Genomic DNA, 23,775 nt, shown 5'->3' with positions numbered 1-23,775 from the left:
GCAAGCCTAAAATTGCAAAAACATCTGAGGGGTATTCCAGACCTTACCAGTCTCTGATGAAGCAAGAGCAGACAGCAAAGGGTCTTGTGGCACCGTTAGGGTGTAACAGCTTAATAATATTAATAATAATAATAATAATAATAATAATAATAATTCATTTTAAGGGCAGAAGCTTCTGTAGACCACATCATCAAATGCAAATTGCTATTTGCGATGGGGCTGTGTTGTTCAGTGGTCAGAGCATCTGTTTTGCATGCAGAAGGTCTCAGTTTCTGTTCCTGGCATCTCCAGGAGAGGGAGGTCAAGGAGACTCTCTCGCCTGAAATTCTGGAGAACCTCTGCTACCAGTCAGTGCATGCAATAGTGGGCTGGATGGGCCCAATGGATGAAGACACCTTCCCATCTTGCAATTTAATCAAAAAGACACAGACATTTGATTAGCTTCATCTGAAACGGCGGTGGGAACGTGATTTCCCCCTCTCCCTCCGTTCAAAAGGGGACCGGAAATAGAGTAAGAAGCGTGTGTGTGTTGCAGCCTCCTCCCTGCCTCTTGCCACCTTCCTCCTTAAAAAGCGTGGCAGCCCGATCCGGCCTTAAATGCAGCTTTCCCGGGAAAGTAAAGCTTGCAAACGCCAACCACCCCCGCTAAGGTTTGGCCTGATCCGGATTGCAACCTCCTCCTGTCTCAGAGTGATGGAGGGAGAGAGAAAGTATTGCTGGAAAGGGTTAAACTCAGATTCCTGAAGGAACTGGGAAATTTGAGAAGGGGGGTGGAACTGGAAGTGGTGTAATAATTCTCTCTCTTTCTCCCTCCCCTTCTCTTTCCTGCTTTGTTGAGAGGGTCGGATGCCTGCTTTTGAATGGCTGCGAGAGAAAGGTGAGTTTTAAAGGGGCAGATTTGGCCGAAATGTGGTGGGAGCTGGTGCAGGTCAGAGAAAGGAAGAGTTGCAAAAATGTGTTGCTTGTCCGGGCTGCGTGCGGAGCGACTGGGAAAGTTGGGCTTCCAACTAGGTCCGAGGGTGGGTGGGTAGGAAGCACCCGCTGCAACCCCGCACCTTTTGAGCTTGTGGCAATGGTCGATTTGCAGGTTTGGAAACAACAACATGCGCAGAGTGGCTGGCCAGGTCTGCTTTGGGAACCCCGTCTTCTGATCTAGAAGCTGTTACCCCCAAATCATCCTTGAAGTGGGGGCTCTTCTCTCTGCGGTTCAAAAGGCCACACCAGCATTTCTGCCCCACCTTTTCCTTCAAGGAGTGCAAGGTGCTGCACATGTTTCGTCCCTCTTCATTTCATCCCCACAACAACCTTGTGAGGTAGGTTAGAAAGAAAGATTGGCCCAGGGTCACCCCAGTGAGCTTCATGACTGAGTGGGGATTCGAACCCTGATCTCCCTAGTCGGACACTCTAACCACTGCTACTCCCAGGGGAAGAGTGTACAGCTGGAGTGGGGAACCTTTTCCCAGCCCGAGGGCCGCATTCCCTTCCAGGCAGCCTTTGGAGGGCCATATGCCGGTTGTAGGAGATGGGAGCAAGGCAAAAACAGGCACTGTTTGTGGGAAAAGGTAGTTGGAATAACCAATGTAAATTGATGGGAGTTGTAGTCCATCAACATCAGGGAGGGGGAATTTGAGTCTGAGACTGAGCAGGCTTCTGTTTTCCCAGCTTCTGGGACTTGAGCGCATGTTGTAAATGGCACTATACATTCAAAGCAGTATAATAATCACTTTAAACTGTCATGGCTTCCCTCCCAGGGAATCATGGGAGCTGTAGTTCGTTGAAGGTGCTGGGAGCGGTTCAGAGAGACCCCAATTCCCCTCACAGACCTACAATTCTTAGAGTTCCCTGGAAAGAGGGATTGATAGTTCAACCACTATGGCAATTGTGGTGTTTTAAATTTTATAGTGTCACAATTTGCCAAAATGGCTCCTCCTTTATGCCCTTTGGTGTTTTGTTCTTTTTCTTCTCTGCAGGGACCAGTCCCACTTGCCGTTCAGAAAGACACCCAGGGGATACCGTCCGAGAAAGTCTTGGCAAAATGCTGTAGGGTCTCCTCCTTGAACTGAACCTGCTGTATAGCCACAGACCCGAAACAAAAATTTGACATTACGAGTGTGGGATATTCGTCCCAATCCCCCCACCCTGAAGCAGAGAGAGGACACCAAGGATCCAAGATGGAGGAGAGGTTAGAACCCGCAGGCCAAGCACCACTGCATGGCGTCACGATGGCATGCCTGAAGGAGTTACCGGGCCAGGCAGCGCTGCAAAATGGCAAGCAGCAGCTTGAGGATGGGCTGCCCCAGGAATGGGCAACCCGGTGCCAGGAGTTCCTGAAGGCCCTGGACTCCCATCGCCTAGGATGGGGAAGCCCACCACGGTCAAAGCTGGGGCCGTGGGACGATGCCAAGGCCTTTCTGGCTTCCTTTGAGCAAGTGGCTGAAGCCTGCCAATGGCCTCAAGAAGAGTGGGCAGCGCGTCTCCTGCCGGCTCTCAGCGGAGAAGCCCAGCAGGCCTTTAGCGGCCTAGAAGCTGCCGAGAGGGAGGACTACAGGAAGGTGAAGGCGGCCATCTTGCGAGGGGAAGCCAGCAGAATGGAGGCGCTGCGGCAGCACTTCCGGCAGTTCCGCTACCAAGAAGTCGAGGACCCACGAAGGGTCTATGGGCAGCTCCAGGAGCTGTGCCATCAGTGGCTGAAGCCAGAGAGGCGCAGCAAGGAGCAGATCCTGGAGCTGCTGATCCTGGAGCAGTTCCTGGCCATCTTGCCCCAGGAAATGCAGAGTAGGGTCAGGGCCTGGGACCCGGAGACCAGCACCCAGATGGCGGCAGAGGCGTTCCTGATGAATCCCCAAGAGGCCAAGGCTTGGAAATGGCAGGTGAGGTTTTAATGCATGTCGCCGTTTAATTCAGGTGTGGGGAAACGGTTAGCCTTCTAGATGCTTCTGAAGTACAACTCCCATCGTCCCCGGCCATCGGCCATGATGGGAGTTGGAGTCCAATGGCAGCTGAAGGACCTCAGGCTCCCCACCCATGGGCTACTTGGACGGCTCCTGGGTTTTAAAATAATTGAATGAGGACCCATCTGCCCTGTACTTTTAAAGCAGTCTTGTACCACTTGAAGCCGTCATGGCTTCTTCCCCCAGTGAACCTTGGGAACTGTTTGTTGAGGTTGCTGACCCTATTCCCCTCATGGAGCCACAATTCCCAGCATTCCATGGGAAGAGAGCCTGACTGTTAAAGTCACCTGGAAATTGTAGCTGCATGAGGGGAATAGCGGGGTCTTCTCACAACTTTTTCTGCTTCAGTAACATTCAATTGCTAGTGTTCAGCTAAAATTCAACGGCTAGTCGGGCCTGCTTTTGCATACAAAGTCTCTTCTAGTCTTTCACCTCAGGCAGCAAAATACCTTGAGCCAGCACATGGGGCATCCATGACAGGAGAGGGGGAAGTAGCAGGGAGGAGAACAGCCACTTCCACCCTCCAAAACAAACCATAATTCCCAGCTTTCAACTAAAAAGAACAGAGAAAGTTTTTGGCATTTGTGAAAGCTGGCATTTGTCTGTCATCTATCATCTATCTATCTATCTCTCTCTCTCTCTCTCTCTCTCTCTCTCTATCTATAATTTTTTATTAAATTTTCTGTTTTGCAATTTTGAATACTCATTTAAACATCCTTAAATTATCAACGACTTCCCTTCTTCTCTTTCCATGGTTCATTTTGCATACCATAAATCCCTGCATATTTTATATAAACTAAACCATTCAGTATTCCATTATAACATCCATCACAGCTTATTTACACTGTTGAATTTATCTTAATGCTGCCAACATTTTCAAGTGAACACAATTTCCCCCCATATGTTCAATAAACCTTTACCAATCTTCTCTAAACGTATGTTCGTCTTGTTCTCTTATTCTATATGCTAAGTCTAACTTCAGTTGCCATTCTTCTTTGGTTGGGACCTAGCTCGTTTTCAGTTTTGGGGCTAATGAAACAGAGGCCGCAGTAGTGGCATAGATAAACAATCTTTTTTGACACCTGGGGATTTCTGTCTGAATTATCCCCAACAAAAAGGACTCTGTTTTTTTTGGGGGGGGAAGTACTTTTAAACATTTTTTTCAATTCATTTTGGATTATTTCCCAATGTTCTTTTACCCTTTTACAAGTCCACCACATATGAAGGGACGTTCTCTCAACCTCCTTGCATCTCCAGCACTTACCGTATTTTTCGCCCTATAGGACGCACTTTTTTCCCTCCAAAAATGAAGGGGAAATGTGTGTGCGTTCTATGGGGCGAATGCAGGCTTTAGCTGAAGCCTGGAGAGCGAGAGGGGTCAGTGTGCACCGACCCCTCTCACTCTCCAGGCTTCAGGAGAGCCGCAGCACCAGCCCCACAAGGTCGGGGGACAGCGGGGAGGCAGAACGCCGCCATCCCGCTGTCTCCCGATGTGGTTTGGAGGCTGACGGCGGGGAGACGCGTGCTTCTCCCCGCCACCAGCTCCGCAAGCTCCGGGGACAGCTGGGAGGCGCAGCGCGTCTTCCCGCTGTCCCCGGACCTGGTCTGCAGGCGGGCGGCGGGGAGAAGAGCGCTTCTCCCCGCTGCCTGCCCCGCAAGCTCTGGGGACAGCTGGGAGGCGCAGCGCGTCTTCCCGCTGTCCCCGGACCTGTTCTGCAGGCGGGCGGTGGGGAAAAGAGCGCTTCTCCCCGCTGCCTGCCCCGCAAGCTCCGGGGACAGCCGGCCCCACAAGCGCCTGGGGGGGAAATAATTCCCCCCCCTTTATTTCCCCCCCAAAAAACTTGGTGCGTCCTATGGGCCGGTGCGTCCTATGGGGCGAAAAATACGGTATGTGATGTATCTTAACTAGCCTGCTCAGAGTTAAATACCATCTGTAAATCATTTGCGTGTAGTTCTGCTTCAAAGAATAACATGCTGTGAACTTCAAATCGCTTTTCCAAGGTTTTCCCAGAGATTAAAATCTATATTATGTCCTGCAGTATATCTATTACCCAGTGTGTCATAGAGGCTTTGGCAAGCTCATCTTTTGCTCCTTTTTTAATGCCATTTATGAATTGCTTTCCCAAAAAAATACCTCAACTCAACGGTAAAAATAATTTTAGAACAATTCCACGTGCGAAAGCAATTAAGAACAATTCCACACTGCAGTAGGCGGAAACTGCTCCATCAGTTTGACTTCACCTACCAAGGCACACTCTTCCATCGTCTTCCAGCAGCAGGAATAAAAAAAACTATTTCAAATCCAATATAGGCTGGGGTAAAAATCTGCACTTGAAAGGATGGTTGAACAAGGAAGGCCTTCAATATGCGCCAAGCAGACAATAGAGGTGACACAAAATGCCCAGGCGCTTTTCTCATTTGACACCCCCCCCTTTTGTAAGAAACACCCTGCTTCCCCCTGCCCCCTTCAGTTATTCGCTTTGTCTACCTCCTGCCCTCCTCTCAAGCCCTCCTGCGTCTTCCCCATCCTGAGTGGGACCTGTGTTGTTCTTTTTCAGATGCCGGTGGAGGAAGTGCTCACGAGCCCCTCAGAAGCCAAGGGGGCACCTCGGAGGCAAATCTACATAGAGGCTGATGAGAAAGCAGAAAAAGACCTCTGTTTGCTGGGTGAGGATTCATTGGGCTAGCACAGCATTTATTCAAACTGGATTTCTGGGATCCCTCCGCGGCTTTTCAGAGGGTCTCGCAATGAGAAAACTAGCAATGGCTGAAAGACAGTCATGGCTTCCCCCAAATATTGAAGGACTACAAGTCCCATTATCCCTCACTGCTGGCCATGCTGGCTGCGGATGATGGGAGTTAGAGTCCAGCAACTTCTGGAGGCCCACCAGGTTGGAGAAGGCTATTTTAGGGGACAAACAAAGATGCCTGGGGTTCCATTTGGCACTTCTATGACATCCATGCTGGTTATTTCTGGGCTCGAAGTGCAGCAGAGAGGGGCTAGTTACCATGTGGCCTCCACTCAAAGGAACAAAATGTCTGGGGCTGACACTGTTGTTTCTTCCAAGCCCTGGGTATTGTGTGGCATCCTGCCTTGTAAAACAGATGCACTGGTTGCCAGTTTGTCTCAAGGAGCTTGCTCACATGTCACATTAGTGTTTAAAGTTCTACATGACTTAGGCCTCAAATATCTGAGATGACCTCTTTCCTTACAGACCCTCCCGGGTGTTAAGATAAGCAGAGGGGCCCTGGTAGTTCTGCTCACCCCAGTTCAGGGTGGGGTAGCCCAAGAGAGAGCCTTCTTTAGCATCCCCAAGATTGTGGAACTCCTTACTCTCAGAGCTGTTTCTGGCTCCTTCATTATATAGCTTCAGACTAATTTGTTTTAAACTCAGTGCTGATTTTCTAGAAAAATAGGTGCTGGAACTCACCATGAACGCTTCCCCCGTTCTCTTATAATGGCAATTAACGTTCTGGTGAGTTTCAGCCCAAAAAAGCCCTGTTGAAATTTATTTTCCTAGTGGGTTTTAAATTGCTGCAACCTGCCCAGGACCTTATCGGGAAGGGCGGATAAGGACTTGACTCGATCACTATTATTGGTATCTGAAAGATTCCCCTCGTTTACAGCCAGCGGAATAATGTCGCCAAGTCATCCCAGTCCGGTGCTTCCTCCCGAAGAACAAGAAATAGTTGACACTGAGCTTTCTGAGGTATGTGAGGTTCTGGGGTGGGAAATAAGTTTTGACCAGAGGGCCACATTTCCTTCTGAGCAACTTTCCAGGAGCCACATAGCAGTAGGGCCAGAGACAATAGCGAATGGAGTAACAAGTGTTAATTTTACCGTTTGGAGAGTAGGACTATTTCTGTACGTTCACACATGCTTATGTGCATGCATGTGCACACACACACCTCACACACACCGTTTTTCATCCAGGCAAGCAAGAGTTCAAGGGCACATTCCAAGAAACCAAAAACACTTGAGGAAGGCATGAAGCAGGGCTGGTGAGAGGAAACATCAGAGGGCCACATAATGGCCTGGGAGCTGCATTTGGCCCCTGAGCTTGACGTTTTGCAGCCATGATCTGATTTGAGGCAGAACAAGGCAAACCAGGTGGGCCTCTACCTCAATGAGCCTACAGTGTTGACAGTGGGGAGAGATAATGGAGAGGAGGAAAGGGCCAGTCTCCAAAATTATACAGCTATTAGAATCATAGAGTGGTAGAGTTGGAAGGGACACTAAGGGTCATCTGGTCCAACCCAGGACAATGCAGGAATGGAGGGGATACTTTTATCGTTCCAGGGAAGTGTGAATTTAAACGAGGTGACTGTGGCTTTGGGCAGTGCTGAGTGGGCAGTGCTGAACACCAGTCAAGGAACCATGCATTGGGAAGTCATGCAGGAGGACTCTGAGGACATCAGCTCTTTAGGTAAGGAAGTCCTCGCCCGGTATTAATGGAATGTGGCAGAAGAGAGAATCTGAGTTGTTTTTTTTTAATGCATCAAAATATAATAATGAAAAAGAAGGTGGGAGGAGAGCAAATACATTTTATTTCTTTCCAATTCTTTATGGACCGATTTTCACCATAGATGGTCACAAAGCAGTTTCCACAAAAATCAATAAAACGATCCCTCCATGAAAAGAACAGGGTGTTGTCTTGAGCCCCGCAAGGCTGTTTGAACTGGGCTTGGGTTGGCAGACTCTGACCATAGCTGTCAACCTTCCCTTTTCTTGCGGGAAATTCCCTTATTCTAGTGCCATTTCCCGCTGTTTCCTGCTGCTATCCCGGATTGTTAGATATCCTGTAGACTGTCCCCGGGACAGGTGAGGCTGCTGATCCCTTATTTTCAAGGCTGCTGATCCCTTATTTTCGAGGCTGTTGATCCCTTATTTTCAAATCTGAAAGTTGACAGCTATGACTCTGATGCACCCTCCTCCTGCCCTCATCCTATATCCTAAAGGCAAGCTCATTGTTTGAGTTGGGATCCTAATGCAACTGAAACAGCCCCATCCATACAGAAGAGAGAAGCATCGGTAAACTTGGAGTAATGCCCCAAGATTTGCAAAGCACAAAACATCTTTTTGGGTGGGGGAGTCCCTCAGAAGATACCGCCCCCCCCCCCCCACAAAAAGCCAATCTAATGAAGATTGACAATGTTCATTGGTCATGGAATGCTGGGTGGCTGTTTGTGAGGGAGGAAAACTGGAGGATGAATGAAATGGAGAACAGGGTTTGGCTGACTGAGGATCTCATTCTGCGACTGCTTCTGCTTAATCCCCAACCAGCAGGCTAAGTAGAAAGTGTTCTATGCTTATTTTAAAACTGTATTTTATTGAATCTCCAACAATATTCCAAACCATTTATCATCATATGCAAAAAAAAAATTTCAACGTAAATTTCTTCTTGAGTTCCCACTGCTCCTTTCCTGATATTTGTTTTTTTGCTTCTTTTTATTAGTTGTTTTGCAATACATCTCTTTTTATTATCTAAACTTCACTACCATTAGTTATTTCAGTAACCCACTACTTACATTTCAAATCCTGCCTGTGAATTCATGTGTAGGTGATATTTTGATAGATAATCCATCAATGGCCTCCATTCTTCTTTAAACACTTTGTCATTATGTCCTCTTAGTCCAGCAGTTAATTTTGCCATTTCATCAGAGTCCCATCAGTTTCATAAACCAGCTTATTTTGAAACTTTTTAGGTTGGAATCCACAAATATTCTTTGCCCCGCAAAACGTTCAGTCAATGACTATTTCTCTCAATGTTCCCTTTCTCTCTGTTTCTCTCTCTATTCTAAGGAGGGTTTGTGATTCCCAAACCAGAGGCTGTATCCCAAATGGATAAAGGAGACATGGGTTTCATCCAGGACTCTGAGGATGGCGAGGTATTTGCAGAAAGCATCTCAGGTAAAGGGGAGGGGTATTAAAGGCAGGGCGGGGCTTAGTTGGGAGGGGGTGGTTACAGAGGGGTGCATCACACACCCTGGGATTGCTTTCATTGTGCCTGTTTTTCCACGTGCCACTTCCTACTTTTCTTGTCCTGGGTGCTGATTGGGTGTTCCACACGGTTGTCCACACCCACATGGCTTCTTCAGTGCATCCATACGTCAGAGTGAGGTGGGAGAATTCTGAGGTGGTTGAACAGACTTCAGACTGCGTGGGGAAATGTCATTTTTTAAAGGTCCCATGTAGTAGTAGTAGTAGTAGTAATAGTAGTAGGAATTATTATTATTATTATTATTATTTTATACCCCGCACATCTGGCTGTGTTTCCCCAGCCACTCTAGTCGGCTCCTAGCAGAATAGTAAAAGCACGATAAAACATCAAACCGCTAAAAACTTCCCTGTATAAAATGAGTGAGCCAGCACCTCCCTGCAGGAAGAAATCTAGCACATCAAAGAGGAAAAATACCTCCTTTGCCTGTGCTGGTTTACTGTTTGCAACGATCTGAAACTTACTACATTTACTATATGTATAGGCAAACTTTCCCCCGCTCTGAGCAGCTTCCTACCACTTTCTCATTTAATGAGAAGCCTGTGAGGTAGCTTAGACTAAGAGATGTTGGCCGGCCCAAGGTCACCCAGTGAGCTTCATGGCTGAGTAGCGATTCAAACCCTGGTCTCCCAAGTCCTAGTCCAGCATTATGCCATACTGGCTCATGATGCAAACTGGAAGAAAAGAGGAGTTGCATCCATTGCCAATAAGCTGACTGGGGACATCTGAAAAGCCCTGTTCACAACAGTTTGCAAGCGGAGACAGTGAGCTGGTGGTTGGGATTTCTGCCCACCATGCTTGGAAAAACAGCTTACCTGTGACATCATGCACGAGCCTACTGTCTCTGCTCCCTTGTGTGTGGATGGTGGCATTTTAGTTGCATAACGAATGGTACTTACACTCTGAACGTTGCTAATGACAGGAATTCTTGAGTCTTTTTTATATATAATTTTTATTAAATCTCCAAAAATATTCAAAAATATTGTACAACCCCCCCCCATAAAGTTTCCAATTGACTTCCCACCCACCCTTTCCTGATGCTTGTTTTTGACCATTTTCTGAGCTGTTTACAACACACGTGTTTTTACTATCTAAATTCTAGTTCTTTCATTAATCCACTGCTTATATTTCAAATCCTGCCAGAGATTATGTATGGGTGACACTCCGATAGATAATCCTATCCTCCTTAAACACTTCATCATTATGTCCTCCTAATCTGGCAGTTAATTTTGCCATTTCAGCATAGTCCATCAGTTTCGTAAGCCATTCCTTCTTCGTTGGTAACTCTTCCTCTTTCCACCCCTGTGCATATGAAGTTCTAGCTGCTGTTGTCGCGTACATAAATAAATTAGTCAGCTTTCTCAGGATCTCCATCCCCATTATTCCTAGCAAAAAAGGTTTTTTAAGGACTGTCAGTTTGAACAGAATTATTGTCTGCGTTATCTCTCTTTGCAGATGATGAAGAACTTCAAATCAAGAAGGAGAGTCCTGCGCAAGGAGGCAGAGAGCCGGATGAAATATACAGCATGTCACTGGAAATATCCCAAGGGAAGGCTTCTCTGGTGGCCGAGATTCACGAACAAGGATGCGAATCTGACGAGCGATGGGGGAGAAAGCCGGCGGAGGGATGGGGTGAATTAAACGAGGTGGCAGAAAGTCACGGGGCAGTGAAGGAAACCTCGAGACATGCACGGGTGAATAAATTTCTGTACTCGAAGGGCGGGAAATGGTACCGATGCAAATCAGTTGCAAACCAGAGTGTCCACTCCGCAGCCATGCCTTACGAGTGCCTCGCGTGCGGGAAGCGTTTCCAGAAGAAGAATTACCTGGCCAAACACCAGAGGATCCACGCGAGGCCCAAAGTGTACCAGTGCTCCGAGTGCGGGCAGAACTTCAACGGGCGAGAAGGGTTCGTCCGGCACCGAGGGACACACACAGGGGAGAAGCCTCACGAGTGCCCTCAGTGCGGGAAGTGCTTCAGCCAGAGGGAGAGCCTGATCCGGCACGAGAAGATCCACACGGGGAAGAAGCCGTACGAGTGTCCCGAGTGCGAGAAGAAGTTCTGCCGGAGGGACTCGCTGGTAAGGCACCAGAAGATCCACACAGGGGAGAAGCCGTATGAGTGTCCCGAGTGCGGGAAGAGCTTCAACCAGAAAGAGGTGCTGCTCAGGCACCAGAGGATCCACACGGGAGAGAAGCCATACGGGTGCCACGCCTGCGGGGAAAGCTTCACCCAGAGAGCCATACTGAACAGACACGAGAAAACCCATCTGGGGGAAAAGGCCTTGTTAATACTCTGAGAATTAATGTGGCTCTCAAAGATGCACTGGCCATTTGTGTATTTTGTGTGTGTGTGTGTGTTTTGACAGACACAGACCTTTTTGTAAGCTGCAGATAATGCCTATGTTTTCAGAGCTTTTCGGAGCAATAGCTCAAGAGCTGTGAGCCTGGCACTGGTTCCTGAATTCTGGATATCCTCAGACGAGAGCCGCCTCATTGGGTACTAGAAGAGGTGGGCAGGGCCAACTGGGAATTCTCTTGCTGGCCACGCCCCTTTTGGGAGAAGCTATTAATGATAGAATCTTAGAATTGTAGACTTGGAAGTAATACAAAGGGTCACTTAGTCCAACTTCCTGCAATGCAGGAATCTCAACTGAATCATATGATTCTCCAAAGAACTCAACTGAATCATACATGACTCTCCAAGGAAGGAGAGTCCACCACCTCCCAAGGGAGTCCGTTCCACTGTCAATCAGCTCTTACTGCCAGAAAGTTCTTCCTGATCTTTAATTGGAACCTCTTTCTTGTAACTTGAAGCCATTTGTTTGGGTCTTACCCTCTGGAGCAGGAGAAAGCAAGCTTGCTCCATCTTTCACATGACAGCCCTTTGCTTTTTCCTGCTTTGGAGGGAAGGACCAGAACCAATGGCTTCACAAGAAAGGAGATTCTGACTAAACATCAAGAAGAACTTTCTGACAGAAAGAGCTGTTAGACAGTGGAAAGGCCTCCCTCGGGAGGTGGTGCACTCTCCTTCCTTGGGGGTTTTTAAGCAGAGGTTGGAGGGCCATCTGTCATGGATGCTTCAGCTGAGATTCCTGCAGTGCAGGGGGTTGGACTAAGTGACCCTCTGTATCCCTTCCAAGTCTACAATTCTAGGAAGATCAATTATTATTATTACTGGGGTTCTCGTAAGCACCTGTTTTCACAAACACTGCTCATCATACTGCCCTTTCTCCAGCAGATGACAACTTTTAATTCATGAAGGCTGCAGTCTCTCTCTCTCTCTCTCTCCCTCTCCCCCCCCCACCTCTCTCTCACACACAGCAGCACTGTTGAAATCATGAAGTCACACACTTCAACAGCAATACCACACCATTTCATAGGAAAACATTCTAAAGGCTGCTTCACGTTTGATCGGTTTCTTTCCTGTTTTTGGCAATTTACTAATATTATCGTGCGAGAGTGCATGTGTATGTTTTCCTTCTTTGGCTTTTCACTTAAAGGTTTTTAAATTGTTCCTGGTTTTTACACTATTTTCTACGCAACTTGGAGCGGTTTTGAAAACGAAATAAAACAAGAGCTGCCTAAGATTTATATATGTATATATAAAATATAAATAAATAAATAAGCATTACTGGGCTGGCTTCTAACCCTTTCTAGGATTGATTAGGGTGCTTTTGATTGTGCTGGCACCACTCTGACGTTCAGAGGAGCATCTGGCCTCGCATTTGCAAAAGTATCATGAAATTGGTTACATATTAAAGAGGAGGAGTATTAGCCTGTGATGTTACCAGAAGCCAAATCCCATTAGCCCCAGCTTAACAAGCTGTCAACTTAATTAATAATAATAATAATAATTTATTATTTATACCCTGCCCGGTATAAATAATATGGCTAGGTTTCCCCAGCCACTCTGGGTGGCTCCCAACAGAATATTAAAAACACAATAAAACACGAAAAACTTCCCTAAACAGGGCTGCCTTCAGATGTCTTACATGGGGGTGGCTGCTATTGTTATGGAGCATGGTATACTTCAGCAGTTTTTGCAAAAGTTCACACGCCCTCCTCAACAGGTGGTGCTGGTTGATAGAAGAGTTATTTGTTGTGACATGAGTCAAGAGCATGGGTAGGGAAATGGCCAGATCTTTATCTGAGAGAAACAGGTTTCCCAACTTGCTTCTAGATGTTGCTGATGCGGTTTTGCTCAGAGGCTCCATGAGAGGCAATCACTGGCTTTCCCCATCGCCAGGGGACCTCGCTTTTCCCCGCCAGGTCATCCAGATTGCCTGATTCCTGGCCTTCACTTGCAACTGTGGTCACTGATCATGCAATACATCTTCACCCTGGTCTTTAAATCCCGCTGGGCAGCAACTGGATTTTAAATGTTGAAACACATCGTTCCAACTACAGATAGGTAGCCGTGTTGGTCTGCCATAGTCAAAACAAAAAAAATTTTTTCCTTCCAGTAGCACCTTAAAGACCAACTAAGTTAGTTCTTGGTATGAGCTTTCGTGTGCATGCACACTTCTTCAGATACACTGAAACAGAAGTTGCCAGATCCTTCTATATAGTGAGAAGGTGGGCAGGCTCTGGTGCCAACTCTGCAATAAACCCAGATGCCAACTTTGCTGCCACATACACCCGGACAACACCATTACTGGCCCCAACAACATCACACATACCATCTCGGGACTATTTAATTGCTCATCGTCTAACATTGTATATGCCATCAAATGCCAACAGTGTCCCTCAGCTCTCTATATTGGACAAACAGGCCAAACCTTACGCCAAAGAATAAACGGACATAAATCAGACATCAAGAATCACAAGACAGAGAAACCAGTAGGAGAACACTTCAATCTCCCAGGACATTCTATACAAGATCTCAAAGTAGCTGTATTACTACAAAGGAATTTCAGAAATAGACTGGAAAGAGAAGCTGCTGAATTGCAACTCATTACCAAACTTAAAACCATGGAGAGACCTGGTCTGAACAAAGACATTGGATTCTTATCTCATTATACACGACAAAGCCATTTTTCACCTTCTCACCCCTTGCTTTTTCCTGTAAGACCTATTGCAGTCGTTAAGAGTCGCCAACAGGCTCATCCCAGCTATCTGCCAACCACCCATTCCCACCACCCTTCTGAGTAATACCCCTCCCCACCTTCTCACTATATAGAAGGATCTGGCAACTTCTGTTTCAGTGTATCTGAAGAAGTGTGCATGCACACGAAAGCTCATACCAAGAACTAACTTAGTTGGTCTTTAAGGTGCTACTGGAAGGAAAAAAATTTTTTATCGTTCCAACTAGTGAGTGGGCCCTGCAACAAAATGTTGCAATGAGGGGTGCTTCTCTGGCGATCCAGACACACTCTTTCCCATCACTCCTCCAGATTTTAGTCAAGCTAAAATTCTATGAACAGCTCACAGATCCGACCACAGGAACGTTTCATAATGGCTTTGCAGTGTGAAACTCAAGTTGATCTATCCAGCAGAGGGCATGGTTATTATACCGACACGTTTTTACATCTGTATCTTCCTCTGCCTTGCTTCTCCAGCTGCTCCCAGGCAGTTGCCAAGGTTTTCTCTCTCGGTCAAAATGCTGCGACCACGGAGTCCTTACTGGATTGGGTTGGGGGGGGGGTGCACCTTTTATTAAAAAAATTACCTCTGAATTTCGGCATTATGTTGAATCTCCATAACATTGTAAGATCACACACGTTAGTGCTATTTTTATAGAAACAGAGATGCCAGAACTCACCATGAACACGTCCCTTGTTCTCTTATAATGGCAATGGTGCCCATCTGAGAGGTGCCAGAACTTAGTTCTGGCTGAAAAAACTCTTGACACCCATACTGGTGTAACCAACAATGTAACACAGAAGAGCAACACAGCAGATCATCAGGAATATTTAAATTACACCAACATCCCTCCATGTAATTAGGGTGGGTCCTTAAAACCCACATCTCAGGAGCGTGCTGGTCAGTAATCACACAGTTCAAAGTTGAAGTTAACTCTTTATTAGCAAAAACATGGCGAACTTGGTTGAGTGTTAGGCCTAATGAACAGAGTAGCAAATTCCCAGTGGTGTTACTCCATAAAAATCAGTTGCCGAGACTGAAAATCCTCACCTCTGCACAGCCATCTAGGCCCCCTCCTTTCCAGGGCTTTTACCAATCAAGTGAAAAGGTTGTGTAGCCAACCTCTCCTCCAGCCTTTTCATGCCCCTTATGGTTCGGAGAGACAAGGGTGGCAGGGCAGCTTGTCCCAGCCGGGCGGGGAGACACCAGCCGGACTCCTCCCTGCCTCCTCCTCCACTTCAGCTTCTGTTCAATTCTGTCCTCCTCTCTGCCACTCTCTCCCAGCTCACGAAGTCCTGTTACCTCTTCAGCTTCCCACCCCTTCTCTTCCCAGTCATCTACTGACCTCATTGTTGTCCCACCACAAAGGGTTCCACCCAGCTGGTTGCTCCCAGGTAGAGAGAGACACATCTCAGCACTTACCAACAGCTGTATAGTGAAGGTGTCTGACTTGTCTCTGCTGGCAAGGAATTCCACTGCTTAGAGATTACCCTCTCCCGGACTGCCACCTCACCCTTCCTTAACTTCTGAGGGATGCAGAACCACCAAGAGTGGCTCCACTGCTGATCTTAAAACCCAGGAGGAGGAGGAGGCGGACTTTCTGATGTCTTTCAAGACTACTGTGAGCACCTTAAATTGAGTTCAGAAACTACTGGCAGCCATCAGCAATGGGACATAGGCGCATGGCTGGGGGGGAGGCCTTGTGAGTCTAATTTCAGCTGTGAGTCAGAGATGAAGCACACCAAAGTGGCAGGACATATGCCTTGCAGGCATAAGGTCCCAGTTTCAATCTCTGGCATCTCCAGCGACAGGTAGGTACAAGCTTTGCAGCTCAAGGCTTACATTTCTCTCAGGATAACATCCAGGGGCCACCTGTTGGGAATATTTGGTGTAATAAAGTTCCAGATGTTTATATATACACACAGCTTGTAAGCTTTGTAGATACAGATACAAATAGAAAGTTATGCATCTACACCATGAAGCTCCAACAGGAATAATTCCCTCCAACAACTATTCCAACAGCAGCCCGGTTGTGAGACTCTGCACCATCATCCGCCTCCCTGGAATATGTCAAGGAAAATTTATTGCTTCAACTCATCTCCTTCTCTGCTTGTGTTATCCAGATTTACTGCCTTCTGCCCTCTGGCAACTGATAACTGAGCTCTGGTAGCTGGAGAACTGGACCCATAACCTGTTGGGAATCTGAGGTGAGATGTTCACATAACAGAAGTTGCCCCCAGTTCCAGTCACCAACAGAAGCAGCTTAAGGTCCAAAATAGTTTACTGCTGCAGAAGGTCAGGCTTCAGTAATACTCTTCCCGATGTTGATATATGAATATGTTGGGATTCACAGGATGATGAGTAAGTCTGCAGGCTTCAACAGGCTGATGCAATACTCTGTGAAGTGCTGGGTCAGAGTGACTCAGCAGGAATGTGATTGGCTATCACCTGTTTTAAAAGGAAAGCCTGTTCAACAGTAATTGTGGTTGTGGTGTGGTTGTGCTGTAGTGTGGTGGTGCTGTGGTGGAGAATATTCGTTTGCCTTAAGGTGCAGGTACTCTGTATGAACTGCTTTTGTAAATACTTGTATATAGCTCACATTAAAAAGACTGCGACAGGGTTATGGGCCCAGCACGCTTCCGCTGCGCAAGAGTACAGGTGGCAGTTATCTAGCCATGGGTGCTGGAGGTGAGCTGCAGGGATGGAGCAGTCCAGAACTGGCGTGTTGCTGGAGAAGCTGACGGCCACGAACTACAGCATCTGGTCGGTCCGCATGCAACATTTCCTCAAGTGTGAGGGCCTGTGGAAGGTGGTGGAAACTTCACCGCAGCCCCCTGAGGAGGATGAGGACGACGATGAAAAGCTGGCACTAGCAGAGGCCCAGCTAGAAAAGGATGAGAAAGCTTTGGCTACGATCATTCTTGGAGTGGACGACAGCCAGCTAGTCTACGTAGCTGATAAGGTGACGGCAAGTGAGGCGTGGAATGCGCTGAAGGCTGTCCATGTGCGAGAGACAGCTGGCTCACTGATAACACTGACCAGGAGACTGTACCGGTGTCGGAAGAAACCGGGGGACTCCCTGGTAAACCACCTAAAATTCCTAACAGGCTGGTTCCAGGAGCTAGCCTTAAGAGGGAGGCCTGTGGGGGAAGAGGACAAAGTCTTTATAGTCCTGAGTTCCCTTGATGACAGCTATGATATGCTGGTCAATTCCCTTGAGTCTGTAGAGACTGATAAGCTGACTCTAGAATACGTTACTGGACGGTTGTATGCAGAGGAGGACAGGCGTGCAGAGCGAAAGATGACCTCAGCCCAGCTGTTGGAGCATCCCAGAGGGAACAACAGCCGGGAAGAGCAGAGGTATCAGGAGCCGGAGAAACAACCAGGAGGAGCTGCTGCAGACCAGCCGGTGGTCAACAAAGTAAAAAGGTGTTTTTGCTGCAAGTCCAGTGGACATCTGCTGCGGGACTGCCTGAGAAAACAACAAAAACAGCAGAAGCACAGGAGGCAGCAGAGTGAGTCTACCACTTGGGTGTCTGCAGATGGTCAAGAAAAGGAAGAGCTGTGGGTTGTGGACAGTGGAGCTTCTCAAACCTTTTGTAAAAGAAAAGGATTGCTAACTGATGCTAGGGCTTCAAACAAAAAACATGTAAGTCTTGCTACGAGCCAGAAAGCTAATGTGGTTTGTGAGGGGGAGGTTGTGTTCCCACAGCTGGGACACACATTCAGGAATGTGTTGTGTGTGCCTAGTTTGCAAAACAATCTCCTGAGTATTCCAGACTTGGCAAAAGCAGGCTTTGAAGTAAACTTTGTGGAAGATCAATGCCAGATAAAGCAAAATGGGGCAATGTTGGCAAATGCTAACCTTAGAACTAATATGTATGTACTGCAGTGTGAGTCTAAGGTTGCGAATGTGCAAAATGTCCCAACCCATGATATGTGTATTCATCTCCTGCACAGGCGTCTGGCTCATGCTAGCTTTAAGGTGCTGAACAAAACATTGGAGTTGTGTGGGGGGATCAAAAAACATTAAAAGTTGTAATAATTACTTAGACTGCAATATCTGCAAGGAGGTTAAAAGCAGGGCTTGCCCAGTAGCAAGAGCAAGCAAGAGAGAAACCAAAAAACCACTGGAGTTGATTCATGCTGATGTAACTGGTCCTTTTCCACCAAGTGTCTCCCATAACAAGTACTGTTTGATCCTAGTGGATGACTATTCTAGATTTGGCTGGGTCTATGCATTAAAGCAAAAGTCTGACGTTGCCCAAACTTTGAAGTTCTGGGTAAGAAGGGTAGAAAGGCAACTTGTAAATACTTGTAAATACTTGTATATAGCTCACATTAAAAAGACTGCGACAAAATAAAGCTTGTAGACTTTGCAGATACAGACACAAGTAGAAATAATTTGTTATTCCAGCAATTCAAGATGTAACATGGACTGCACTTTCACCTACTGATGAACTGTCATATCCTAATCACTTTTATAATAAGGTTACCAGACGTCCCCGTTTCCCGGGGACAGTTCCCGGATTTACAGCTCAGTCCCCTGACAAAATCCATCTATTTAGTAGGAAGTTGAAAAGTGCCCCCAGATTCATTGAAGAAAATCTGGTAACCTTATTCTGTAAATGACAGTGGGCTGTTGCCATAGCAACTGGCTTGGCTGATCTTCCACCTGTTGACTTATCTCCTACATAGGGTGATTTGTCCCCATGAAATAAATTAACTCCTTCCTACAAAGGCTAGGTAGGCACATATTCTGACACTTTCAAAAATTGAGCATCTATTTGAAAGACCATCTTCTCTCAAGCAATATCTGCACTGATATAATCAATTTGGATGCTTTCACCTCCCAGGAGATAGGAAACGTGGAATCCCAACTGTTGCTGATCTACAGCTGCAACCGCTCCCACCTACTGTGTTGGGGTGAGTGTGTTCACTTGTTTCCAGAAGTTCCTAAAGACTCCAGAAGCAGCTAAATGCTGGATGTTTATTCCTACTTGAGGACATTTCTGTGGGAACTGTTCTTTACTCCTCCGCAGTTCCTATAGTGACTGTGAACTGTGTTTAGTCTGTGCCCATCTCCCATGCTGAGAAGATTGAGAGGGGAGAGGCGGCTTTGCAGAGAGCAAGGCCTGGAAACTCTTAAGAGAAAACTTCACCAGGGCTCTGGTGGAAATAAACTGTAAATAGCTATAACCGTCAAACTGTCAGAACTTGCGTTCAACCGAGCTACTCCTCCGGTCAAGTCCTGCGACGGTGATTAATGACCTGAGCCTTTGATGAGGCTCCAAGCACATTCCCATTACACAGAGTATCCAAGCAGTAGCAGGAGACGAGAAATATGAGCTACATGCTGAGAGTTTTATTTCTAACTACAGAGACAGAAAAGAAAATATACATCCTCTCTCTGTGAAAGCAGAGAGGCAACTGGTACAAAGAAACAGGAAACCAGTAAACAGGAAACTGTTGGAACAAGCTCCCATGTTTTGTTCCTCTCTAAGGAGTCAAGCTCAGCCTTCACGGCAGGTTAACCATGGCTCAGCATCTTTTGAGTCCAAAGTCTGGATCTCTTGGAAGTTTGAAGGTTCAAATTGTTACGATATGGATGCAATGCTGCTGCAAACTGCTAGCATGAAAAGTAAACATGATGGGGATGTTGGGACTGATCCGTGGGAAACAGAGGGACAGTCAATTCACAGTGCGAAGCACCGGAATTAGCTCAGAGTGTAATATGAGCTCTTCCGTTTGTTCCTGTCCAGGAAGTATAGGAAGTGTTTGTCACTACACTGCTGGAGTTTGAAGAAAGCAGTCATGTTTTTTGTAACGTTGCAAAGACAGAAATAAAGGCATGTAAATACGTTTCTGTCTATCTCTTTCCCCTGCCAGGGGGCGGCAGGAAAGAGGGGGGGTGTTCTTCTCATGTTTGAGAAGAATCGCCTATCGAGACCTTGCCTGCGCTTGCTGGGAATGCAGCCAGGGAGGTCAACAGGGAATGAAGCCGGGTGCCTGGGATTGTTGCCAGTTTCTCCTGATATGGGCTTGAATTCCGACATCTGGTAGCACGGAGCCGATGGCATCGATCCATGAAAGCAGCTAAAGAGGTTGATGGATCGTATTCATCCTCTGCAAGGAGATAAAGGAGTTTGTGGTAGCGTGCGGATGGAGGCACGGATGGAGCAGATTGATTCTTCTCTGGTTCACAAAAGCTGCTTTTTGGATAGAAAAACAGCACTGAGAGACAGCCACATTCTTTGCATTCTTGGGACTGATAACGGTTTTGCTGCTCAAACCTGGAATGTCCAGTTGCTAAGCAACAAGACTTCAGTCTTTTCAGCTACTTCGGAGATAGTTAGCTTGAAAAGAAAGTGGAAAGTTACTAGCCAACACGGCTGACAGTGTTAGAGGCTAAAAAAACAACGTTTGTTTGTCTGCTATCTCACTGCTCTTGGAGGGACTTTCAAAACAGCCTGTGTTTAGCTGCCAGGTGCAAAGAGTAAACAGCCAGCTATTGGATTTTAGAGGCTCGAGAGTGAGTGCTGAGGTTTGAATTCAAAATGGATACCAAGAAGGGGGGAGGCTTACCTTACCCACCTCCACTGACTAATGACAATTATGCCTCATGGTCTGTAAAGATGAAAGCCCTGCTTCAGAATCAGAGGATTTTTGGGGTGATTGATAACCCCATCCCTCCTGCACCAACACCAAGTTGGAATTCACAGAATGTGAGAGCCAGGACGGCCATAATTCTGTGTGTCTCAGATGATCAACTCATGCATATTCAGGATTTGGAATACGCGTGTGAGATTTGGCAAACGCTGCGTAGAATACACCAAAGAGATGCTGGTTCTTCAGCGTTGCTGCATTTTGAAAAGCTGACCAATCTTAGGCTAGCGCCTGATGGAGATGTACAAGCGCATCTGACAGAGATGAAATTCTTACGCCAGCAGATGACGCAACGCAATTTTCCTCTACAGGAAGAGATATTCTGCTTCATGATTATTAACAGCCTTAATCGGACTTATAAAACGGTTGCAAGTCAGCTGGGTTCTCTACCTGCCAGAGATCTTACGGCGGAGAGAATTTGTGCCGTGATTCTCAATGAGAATTGCCTTGCTGCAATAGATGTCAAAGCCAGGGGGAGAGAAGCTCGGAGTTCTGACACCCCCACTGCCAGTGCAAGTGAAGAACAGGCTGTTGCTTTGAACGTTGTCCATTGTTTCAATTGTGGACAGACTGGGCATCTTCAGCGGAATTGTAAGAAGCCACGTCAACAGAAAGGAGCAAAGGGGAGCTCTGCAAAGCCTGAGGCGTCAGGCAAAAGTTGTACCAAGTCCCAGATGAAACCTGCAAAGGCATTGCTGTCAACAAAAGCCGCATTTTCAATGGGGAACGCTTTTGTTTTGGACACTGGAGCAACGCAACACATGACGTCGCGCAAAGAACTGTTTTCTACGTTTAAGAAGCAAAGCTTCGCTGTGAAACAGGCCAATGGCCAGGAGCTGGAAGCGACAGGGTTTGGAACTGTGTATCTTGAAAGTCTGAACTTGACTATTAACAATGTGTATTTGGTTCCTGATTTAAAGTTCAATCTGCTGAGTGTTTCACAGATCACAAAGAAAGGACTGACTTTGTCCTATGATAGAGAAAGCTGCAAAATCTACAAAGATGGAGAGCTGTATCTTTCTGCCAAAGAGAAAGATGGACTGTATTTGTTGACTTTTGATCAAAGTGATTGCATAAATTGTAATGCATCTGAATCTAACATGATTTCTCTTGCAGGTATGGCGAAGGACGTCCAGAAGGCGACCAAAGTTAACAGTGCATTTCAGCGAGTGTATGCTGATGTGATTGGTCCTCTAGCACCATCTAGAGGCAATGCAAGATATTATCTTGTGTGTGTGGATTATTTCACTCATTATGTGTGGATATACATATTGCAGAAACCACAAGAAGCCTTAGAAAGGTTTAAAGAGTTTTGTGACAAGGTTAAGACTGTTCATGATGCTAACATTGATTGTCTTTTCACAGATGAAAAGCCAGTTTTTCTTTTACAGGATTTTCAGGATTTCCTGGATAAGAAAGGAATAAGGCACAAGACTGCTATTTCTGCAGGAGCATGGAACAAAAGTGTCTGTGTGCAAGTGAACAAAGAATTGCAAAATGGGATGAAGGCGCAATTGCTGAGTTCACATTTGCCACATGATTTTTGGGCGGAGTCGTTATTGTGTTATTGTTACTCGTGGTTGAGAAAGGTTTCAAAACGTTTGGGATGTTCTCCTTTTGAAAAGCTATTTCACAGAAAACCTTCTGTTGCCCATTTTAAGGTTTTCGGGTCTCATGTCTTGACTGAAGCTCCAGGTGGAGTAAAGAATGCCAGAGGCATTTTTGTGGGTTATGAAAAAGGTCTCTACAGAGTAATTTTGTCTGAATCTGGTCAGGTGATTCTCACAAAATTTCTAGAGAGTGCTCCTGAACAGGAGAGAGTAATTGTTCACACATTTCCCACTGAGGACAATTCAGATGATGATGATGATTTTACTGATTACAGTGGTACTGAGAGTGACAGTGATAGCTCAAAGAGCTCAGTTGACACAGTCATTGAGAGGAAATCTCACACAATGGCTAGACCTTCACAGGTGGAGAATGAACCACTGTTCACTATTGGAACTGGTTCTCCAAAGAGTCCTGAGACTGAACCAGTGAGCAGAGAGGATCAGCACCTAATACGCAGGTCCGAGAGAGTTACAAAGGGTGTACTACCCAAGAGGTATTCAAAAGAGTTTGCTAACTCAGCTGTTGCATGTGTTACTATTGTTGACAACTCAAGACAGGTTGAAGCTGTGTCTAAGTCAGAGACAAAGACACAACAGGGAGTTGCTAAATGTAACACTACATTCCCTAGCCAAGGTAATGCAGATGCACTTGTTCCTTGGAAGTCAGACAACCAGAGAGGTACACTGGGGAAACCAGTGGCGGGTAGTTCCAAGGGTGGAACTGAAACAACAGGGGAGTGTTATATGTATAACAACTGTTTGTTTTCTTCTCTGGATCAAGCTATGTTCACAGCGCACATTGATTCATATGGGGGAGTATGTTACGATATGGATGCAATGCTGCTGCAAACTGCTAGCATGAAAAGTAAACATGATGGGAATGTTGGGACTGTCCGTGGGAAACAGAGGGACAGTCAATTCACAGTGTGAAGCACCAGAATTAGCTCAGAGTGTAATATGAGCTCTTCCGTTTGTTCCTGTCCAGGAAGTATAGGAAGTGTTTGTCACTACACTGCTGGAGTTTGAAGAAAGCAGTCATGTTTTTTGTAACGTTGCAAAGACAGAAATAAAGGCATGTAAATACGTTTCTGTCTATCTCTTTCCCCTGCCGGAGGGGGGGGGCAGGAAAGAGGGGGTATGTTCTTCTCACGTTTGAGAAGAATCACCTATCGAGACCTTGCCTGTGCTTGCTGGGGAATGCAGCCAGGGGGGTCAACAGGGAATCAAGCCGGGTGCCTGGGATTGTTGCCAGTTTCTCCTGATATGGGCTTGAATTCCGACACAAATACCTTCTTGGCGCTATTAACAACAGTTACAGCTTTAGCTACTTTAGCAAATTCATCTGCAAATCTCTCTGGAGGTTTACTTCTTGTGGCTCTTTCAGACCTGTGAATCAGACGTAAGTCTTCAACGCTTTCCTCTTCTTTCTTAGGAGAAAAGTGGCCTATAGTGAACAGTGGTTCC

General features: G+C 46.5%; 3 protein-coding genes across 4 annotated transcripts in view; 1 reads left to right on the top strand and 2 right to left on the bottom strand.

The window, feature by feature from the left end:
- The window catches only part of LOC310756497 (tigger transposable element-derived protein 1-like), a 796,241-nt gene that overhangs the window by 402,777 nt on the left and 369,689 nt on the right, over positions 1 to 23,775 (bottom strand). The gene's annotated exons all lie outside the window — the stretch shown is intronic.
- The window catches only part of LOC310757094 (uncharacterized protein), a 508,648-nt gene that overhangs the window by 119,358 nt on the left and 365,515 nt on the right, over positions 1 to 23,775 (bottom strand). The window lies entirely within an intron of this gene.
- Positions 225 to 12,600, top strand: LOC310756679 (zinc finger protein 496-like). 2 transcript variants are annotated; one of them, XM_083601228.1, is made up of 8 exons: positions 225 to 877; positions 1,088 to 1,313; positions 1,971 to 2,870; positions 5,510 to 5,618; positions 6,579 to 6,661; positions 7,252 to 7,378; positions 8,755 to 8,862; positions 10,406 to 12,600. In XM_083601228.1, exons 3-8 carry the CDS (start codon positions 2,172 to 2,174, stop codon positions 11,248 to 11,250), a joined length of 1,971 nt encoding a protein of 656 aa, XP_083457354.1. In that variant the 5' UTR covers positions 225 to 877; positions 1,088 to 1,313; positions 1,971 to 2,171; the 3' UTR covers positions 11,251 to 12,600. The 2 variants fall into 2 exon arrangements, with proteins under 2 accessions (XP_083457354.1, XP_083457353.1); XM_083601227.1 differs by lacking the exon at positions 1,088 to 1,313.

Source organism: Podarcis filfolensis (assembly GCF_964270895.1).
Source record: "Podarcis filfolensis genome assembly, chromosome: 2".
In the NCBI taxonomy this organism is placed as follows: Eukaryota; Metazoa; Chordata; class Lepidosauria; order Squamata; family Lacertidae; genus Podarcis; species Podarcis filfolensis.
The sequence above is the reverse complement of the archived record's forward strand: the minus strand, read 5'-3'. Positions and strand labels throughout refer to the sequence as shown.

Excerpts from the sequence above, each read along its gene's own strand:
- LOC310756679 (XM_083601227.1), top strand. The coding sequence starts at position 2,172 with ATGGAGGAGAGGTTAGAACCCGCAGGCCAAGCACCACTGCATGGCGTC. Across the intron at positions 6,662-7,251 it reads TTGACACTGAGCTTTCTGAG|GGAAGTGTGAATTTAAACGA; the intron begins GTATGTGAGGTT and ends TTATCGTTCCAG. Across the intron at positions 7,379-8,754 it reads TGAGGACATCAGCTCTTTAG|GAGGGTTTGTGATTCCCAAA; the intron begins GTAAGGAAGTCC and ends CTCTATTCTAAG.